A 7,318-nucleotide genomic window follows, 5' to 3' on the forward strand; every position below is an offset into this window, starting at 1 on the left:
TCTACAATCCACATCTGCAATCTATATCCAGCGACTAGCGATTTCCAATGGCACACAAATGACTAGCAATCCACAGTACTTGTTTTGTTTTGCAGCCCTAGCAAACTAACGCACGACCCAATGAAGGTGGACCCTCCACCTCCCATTCCCATATCCAATGGCAGATCCCACCCAGTTAACCTCCAAAATGTCTCTAAATCCGGTCTCTGCTCTTTTCCATTGCCTCTGTCGGTGTATAGGGTAACTGGGTAACCTGTTAGCCCCATGTTAGGAGAAGATAGAAAGGGATTTTATTGACCAAATGGAGCAAGGATATGTCCACGCTGGTGCAAAAGACAGAAGGTCTAGGATTGAGAGGGAATGCAGAGATGGTGGGGCTGGCAAGCAGAGAGTGAGGGCGCACCTAGCTGTGGATTAGGTAAACACCAATTTCCTGCCTGGCTGGAGAATGTTGAGACCTCAGAGCCTGCATCGAATGTCGCAGAGGTGGGGCTGGCTAGAGGCCTGGGCTCCCTTGGGCTCTGTCCCCACAGAGGGGATGGGCTTTCTCCTGAGATATGTGTTGGGGTGAGTAAAGATCTTGGGGACACCTTTGCCACTGGGTTTTTCCCTAGGACATGGCTGCAGGATGCACATCCTCCCAGGCACCAGCTTTGGGAGGCTGCAGGGGGTGTTCCTTTTCCCAATGCAAACTGAACAGGCAGGTTTGTTGATGAGCATCCAGGTTCCAGTCCAAGAGGTGTGAGCCCAGCAGGCACTTGCCATTCCCCAGCATCGGCTTCAGCTCTGCTACAAAACCGAGGACTTCGCCATAGCTCTGGGAACTGGATTCTAAACTTTAGGATCAAGCAGCGAAAGACCTGGAATGCGACGCCTCCTTGGGCGCCCAGCAAGACTCTGAATAGCTGTGCCAGCCTTTCTCTTTAGCCTCCCATTCCTCCCCTCCCCCCGCCCGCCCCTCAGTCTCTCGCTCCCCAGCCGCTCCTCTCCCGCTTCCTCCTCCTGCTGCCCCCGACGTCCTCACTCTTCTCTCAGCCATTAATCCCCTTTGCTAGTGTCACCTTCCTCCATTCCTCCCTTCCCTCTTCCTTCCTTTCCTCCTCCTCCCTGACTTCCCAGCTCTTCCTGACTTTCCTTCCTCCTACGTTCCCCCCGTCCCCTGTCCGCTGCCCCCTGCCCCGTTTTCCCTCACTGGTCTTTTCTCTCTCTCCTTAGCTTTACTTCTTCCCCAACCTTCCCACTTGCCCCTATATTTCTCTCCACTCTTCTTTTCACTTACTTTTTCCTTCCCCCGACATCTCCCTCTCCCTCCCTTTTCCTCCCCTTCATCTTTCTCCCTCCCCCACATCTTTCAACCTTCCCCCTCACTTTCCTCCCTGCCCCGCTTTGCCCGCCCCCCCCCCCCCACACACACTCCGCTGCTCCCCGCTGCCGCCCCACCCATCGTGTTTGCTTTTCTCCCGGATCCGGATGAAGGGATCCTGCCCATGCCTGTGCCCTGCACACTTCTCGCAGCTGGGGTCTCTCTTCATGGCCGAGGGCTCCAAGATTCAGGCCCTGGGGAAAGGGCCCCCACTCAGCATCCAGCTCTTGCGAGCCCAGTACGAAGGCTTGAGGCAGCAGCAGAGGGCCCAGGCTCACCTCGTGGTGCTCCCAAAAGGTAAGGCTGGACAGGTGCTGGGCGCAGTGGAGGGAACCCGGGCTTGGCTGTGGGTGGAATAGGAGGGCACAGCGGGAGCCTGAGCTGCTGGCAGGGCTGGGCCAGAGCTCTGCCGGGCCCCTCTAGTGGGGAAGAATGAGAAAGCAGGTCCTCTGGAATCAGAGCCAGAACAAGGGGGCCGGTTCAGGGCAGCTCTGCTGGGCTCAGTCCCCTGCCAACTGAGCCGGAGGCCAGCCAGGCATCTGGCCCACAGCCTGCTGTTCCCTAGCCTCCACTCGTGTGTTCTGATCTTGCTGGACTGGTCTGCCTGGTGAGCTGGGCTTGGCCCCCCTGCTAGGCCAGGCGGCAGAGGGGACCTCTGCCTCCAACCTGAGAAACTGGCTTGAGGGGAGAGAAGACGTGGCATTCCCAACAGCCTGGGCGCTGGCCAGAGAAAGCGCAGGGCTCAGCGCCCAGGAGGCTCCCTGGCTCAGGGGGCTTGCTCATCGCAGCCTCAAACAGTGGCCGGGAACTACAGTGAGGCGCACAAGTCCCCTCCTCAACAGGGGGGTGGAGGGGAGGGGAAGCCTCTTCCCTTTGGGAACTCAGATTTCATTCCAGGAAGAAGTTAGGGGAACATGGCTCAGAAATCAAGTGACTGGCAAACCCCAGCCCTTCATCCTTTAACAGAGGAACAGGCCAAGGGAGGCGGAAATTTCCCCCAAAGGTCAAGACCGTGCCTGAGAGTTTCTACGGTTATGTATACAGTTCAGGACTGAGCGGCCCACACCCTGCACGAGCCAGGCTAGGAAGAAATCAGGAGCCAGAGGGGACTCTGTGATCCAGGACAGGAAGTGTGCTGCTTTTTGGAGACAAAAGTGGCACTTTTGAGCTGAAGGTGCCCATCTCCCATTACTCTTGCCAACCAGTGGGATCCTTTTCAACTGAACTGGCACAGTCAAATAGTACCCCAGTCTGCAGGGCATAAGCTAAGAGGTTCCTAAAGCCCTATCCCATCTTCAGGGGTGTTTATTCATTTGGTCATTCAGCAAACATTCGCTAAAATCACCCATTGTCAAATGAAAGCACCATGCTTAACACACCTGCCTTTCAGACTCACAAATCCATGTCAGGGGCATGTCGCAGACAGCTCAAACTCCACATGCCCCGTGGGATTCACCATTCCCTGCCCCCAACCCTCCCTCTGGCCCTTTCTCCTGCTCTGTAAGTCAGAGCTCCCTCCTCTTTCAGTACCAAGTGATAAGTTAGGGCACATTAATTCAAAGAGTGCTTAGGTTGTTGCTTCCTCAGAGAAGACTTCTGACCTCCCAGGCTAGGTACGTGCCTTTTAGAGCACTTCTAACAGTTTACAATTCTACGTCTTTCTCTAATTGTGAGATGTCGTGCACTGTCTGATGGAGTAATCTGTAGGCTCTAAAGAAGAGCTTGCATCTCTGCTCTGTGCTTTTTTGCTGTGTACAGCTTCGAACAAGTTATGCAAATTCTCTGTCACTCAGGTTCCTCATCTGTCAATTGAGAATAACTGTAGTATCTAATTTATAGGCTTGTTGTAGGAATTAAGTGAACAGATACCTACAAAGCTCCTCGGGGCTTTGTGTGTTGGTTGGCTGGGGACCAGGTCACTTATGTCTCACAAGTCTGAGCAGAAAGGACACTGGAAGCATTTGAACTGAGTGTGAAGAATAAGGTAGTTATACAGGGAGGAATCAGGTTAAGTTTACAAAAATAAGGTGAAAATGATGGTAGGGAGGCAGAAAAGCAATTTTGCCTATATTTTTAGCAGCAGGGTAGATGGTGCTGCCATTCACTGAGATAGGGAATACAGAAGAAAAAGATATTTTGTAGGAAGAGGTGACTCTGTTTGTGAATATGCTGCATTTGAGATAGTTGTCTATAGAACTTCCAACCAGCCTAGACCTCAGAGAAAAATTGGAGCTAGAGATACAGTTTTGGGGTCATCAACATTACAGGTGGTAGTTGAAGCTATGGGCATGGGTAAAATTGTGGCAGGTCACTGAGTAAATTCACAAGAGGCTGAGATAACAATGAGAGTTCTGGAATATTCTAATATTTAAGGACAAGGTGAGGAAGAGAAGTGAGAGAAGACAGAGAGAGCAGGCAAAATGGCAGGAGAGGAATATTATATAGCCCTGAAAAGGAAAAACCCTCTGACACCTGCTGAGCCTTGGATAACTAGGGATGAACTTTGAGAACATTATGCTAAGTAAAATAAGCCAGTCACAAAAAGGCAAATGCTGTATGATGCCACCTGCACAAGGTACCTGGAGTAGTCATATTCATAGACAGAAAGCAGGAGGGGAGATAGAGAACAGTGGTTTAAGGAGTACAGAGTTTCAGTTTGGGAAGATGAAAAAATTCTGGAGATCAGCTGCATGACAATCTGAATGTACTTAATGCTACTGAACTGTACCCTTTTAAATGGTTACAATGACAAATTTTATATAATGTGGGCTTTAATATTTTTTTATGGAAGGAATTAAATATTTTTTAAATGGTAGGAAAACACCAGGAGGTATTAATGACATGAAGCCAAACGAATGGAGAGAATTGAGAAGATAGCGATTCTCTGTGCCCGTACACAGAGAGACCCTGGGAGAGGCTCCTACTCAAACTCGAGTCCGGTGTCTTATGACATTGGGTTGTGTTTGGAAGGGCAGCTATTTTGGGCAGCTGAGGAACAGAAGGAAGGACCCTGCGATTAGCTTTCTTCATCCTGTCGTAGCGTCATGGGATGGACCGAGGTTCTAGAAATGTGGTTCCAAGGAGCAGCATGGCTGCCCCTGATGCAACACAGGGGCACCATGTGACCTTGAGCTGGGGTCCAGGAAGCCCCTGTGCCCCCACTGGCTGCGTCCAAAAGGCATAGGCCTTTGACACATCCAGGCACTGTGAGACTCATCTCATGTAGAAAGGGAAGGGGCGTTTTACATGTACATTTCAACTAGCATCCCCAGTAGCCTTGTAAAGCAGCTCCTTTTTTCGTCCGTCCATTCTCCACTCCTTTACCTCAGCTGAAGGGGGAAAGGGCTCAAAATACCTCTTTCCCACCTTGTATCTTCCATCAAATTGAACCAAGGATGGAGAATTAAGCCAGCATTATGTCCCTGCTCCCCTCTGTTCTCAAAGAAGTACAGAGCATTTCGAATATTTTTAAAGATTTTCGTATTTGTTACACAGAGAAAATAGTAGTCGAGATACGAAGCAAGAACAAATCTTCAGTCTTAGCACCGCAGTTAGTGTTTACGGGGCTGTAGCCATTTGCAGAGATGGCTGCTTTGGTCCCCTATTTCTCTCGGGTTTCTAGAATTGGAGCTCAGGGCTTCCTGATGGTTTTGTCCCTCCAACACCGTCTCCCCACTCCTGTCATGTGCTTGATCACCCATAGGGCCTCCTGCCTTGACAAATGCCAGAATGCTCGAGTGAGCTACATCGACAGTTCAGAGGCAGCTGCAGGCTCGTCACGGACCTGCTTCCTATAGGAGCTTATCTTTCGGTCATTCCCACAATCCTCGCTGCCGCCAAGAGTTGACAGCAACTATCATGTTCCACGAGGTGGGAAAAAATATGTCCCTGAGGAAAAGAGATTTTCATCTGCATCCTCATCCCTGAACTGGCTTCAGGGAAGCAGTAAGTGCTACAAATGTGTCCCCAGAACAGTGTGTACGTGACGGCAGGAGAAAGGCCCGTCCTCCAAAGGAAGCTGCTTGAAAACTCAGCTCCTCCGCCCGTGCCCTGGGTGGCAAACCTATCATCAGAATCAAACCCCGTAAGTTAAGTCCTTTCCACTGGTGAGTGTATGTCATTCCTTATGTGTAGGTGACCAGATGTGCTTCCTTTGCTCCTTACCATTCTTTCGGCCTGAAATGCTTAGGTCTTTAGCTTTTCCTAGGGGTCACTCCCTCACCGCAGTCAAAAACTGAAGTCTTTTATTAAACTCTACTATGCTTGAGTTTTCCTCCATAGCATTGGTTACCACCTGAAATTTTACTGTAATATATTCATGTGTTTATTATTTTTCCACCTCACTAGAATGCATCGTAAAGGTGTGTGTTTTTGTCTCAGTGGTCACTGCTGTATTCCCAGGACCTAGGATCAATAATGCCTGGCACATAATAAATAAATATGCTCAATAAATATTTGTTGAATGAATAATTGTGTGAGAGAGAAAGAGAGAAAGAGAGAAAGACAGAGAGACATCCTGCGTGGGTGTGTGTGAGGGTGTCAGGAAGGCATGTGTGTGAGCGCATGGGAGTGGGATCATGGGTCGCCCATATGTGTGTGTGCACACACGCACCATGGACTCGGTACCTGGCCTCCTTCACCTTTGGGGCATAGCCTTTTTTCAGCTTCAAAGCTCTGAGACCCCAAAGGGAGAGCTGCCCACAGACCTTCCAGCAGTGACTCTGTTTGTACCTTGCTTTCTCAGGAGAGAACATGCCTACTCCCGCTGAATCCATAGTCAGTGCTGTTTGGATTAACAAGGAGAGAAGGCATTCACTGTCCGTGGACACGGTGGATCCTGAGGCAGCGGGGACGCTGGAGGAGGCTGACGGAGGCTGTCTTCAGGCTCCTGCTTCTCCGTGGCACACACACCTACAGATGCACTGCTTGGTCCAAACCTTCCACCAGGAAACCAGTCATCCAGTAAGACACAAGGGCAAGCTCAGGGGCTGTGAGCAAAGGCTCCCTGAGGAAGGAGACCCGGGGTCGTCGGAAAACAAGCAGATGACTCACCAAGGGACCCCTCCGATCCCAGGGGCAGCCCAGCATGAATGCCACGTGGGCAATTCCCAAGCAAAGGCAGTGGGATCCGGCTTACGCAATGGCATGCAGTGCCCTTCTTCCATAAAGAACCCACACAGGTCTAGAAAACCAGACCACTATCCATTTCCCCAGAGGAAAACTCCCAGGATCTCCCAAGCTGCCCGGAACCTGGGCTTATATGGCCCAGCCTGAAACTTTCTACTCAGCCAAATGTCCCACCCTTGAGGCCATCTGTGGTCTCATCAAAGAACCCAGGAGGCAGGGCCACAACTAGGGCCTCTAGCGAGGACCAGACCTAGACTAACTCAATGATAGAGATTGTGGGAAATGATCTTCACAATGGGCATGGGGTCTCATCCTTCAAAATGGAAGAGATTGCCCAGGCCAGACTACTCACAGTTCAGGGTGAAAGAGTGCTGTCTGACCAGTGCAGCCCCATGCTGCTCATATGAGACATTGCTGTGGAGCCTTGGATGCCCGTTCCTTGGGGAGGTCCAGTAGGACATCTTCTGCCTCCCCAGAACCAGGGAATTTTGAAACATAAGACAGAGGAATGCCTTAGCAGTGCCCTGGAGTCAAAATATGTGGGCAATCTTGTTTTCAATATCTTCTGGTGATTTCCCACATGTTCTGGAGAAGACGTGCTCTGAGAAATGCTCTTTTCTGGCTGCTCTTCCTGGAAGCCAGCTCACGTAGAAGTCACTACATTCACTAGCAGTGACTACACCATTTCAGCTTGAGCCTCCTAAGGTCTGGTCAACCTGGGTCAAGAGGGTCAGAATAATTCTACCTACCATTTTGTGTGTTTAAGGGGTCTTTAGGAAGGGTTGGTCATCTCTTACCTCTCAGAGACTGCATGTTCCAGTCTCATCA

General features: G+C 50.6%; 1 protein-coding gene across 1 annotated transcript; it reads left to right on the forward strand.

The window, feature by feature from the left end:
- Positions 1–1,445: 1,445 nt before the first annotated feature.
- Positions 1,446–7,312, forward strand: CUNH9orf152 (chromosome unknown C9orf152 homolog). Its single transcript, XM_011364933.2, has 2 exons — positions 1,446–1,660; positions 6,108–7,312. Exons 1-2 carry the CDS (start codon positions 1,471–1,473, stop codon positions 6,635–6,637), a joined length of 720 nt encoding a protein of 239 aa, XP_011363235.1. The 5' UTR covers positions 1,446–1,470; the 3' UTR covers positions 6,638–7,312.
- Positions 7,313–7,318: the final 6 nt, after the last annotated feature.

Source organism: Pteropus vampyrus, unplaced genomic scaffold (assembly GCF_000151845.1).
Source record: "Pteropus vampyrus isolate Shadow unplaced genomic scaffold, Pvam_2.0 Scaffold103, whole genome shotgun sequence".
Classification (NCBI taxonomy): domain Eukaryota; kingdom Metazoa; phylum Chordata; class Mammalia; order Chiroptera; family Pteropodidae; genus Pteropus; species Pteropus vampyrus.

Bases quoted from the DNA above. Each gene is read 5' to 3' on its own strand.
- CUNH9orf152 (XM_011364933.2), top strand. From the start codon at position 1,471: ATGAAGGGATCCTGCCCATGCCTGTGCCCTGCACACTTCTCGCAGCTG. The intron at 1,661-6,107 runs GTAAGGCTGGAC...TTGCTTTCTCAG, and splicing joins CCTCGTGGTGCTCCCAAAAG to GAGAGAACATGCCTACTCCC.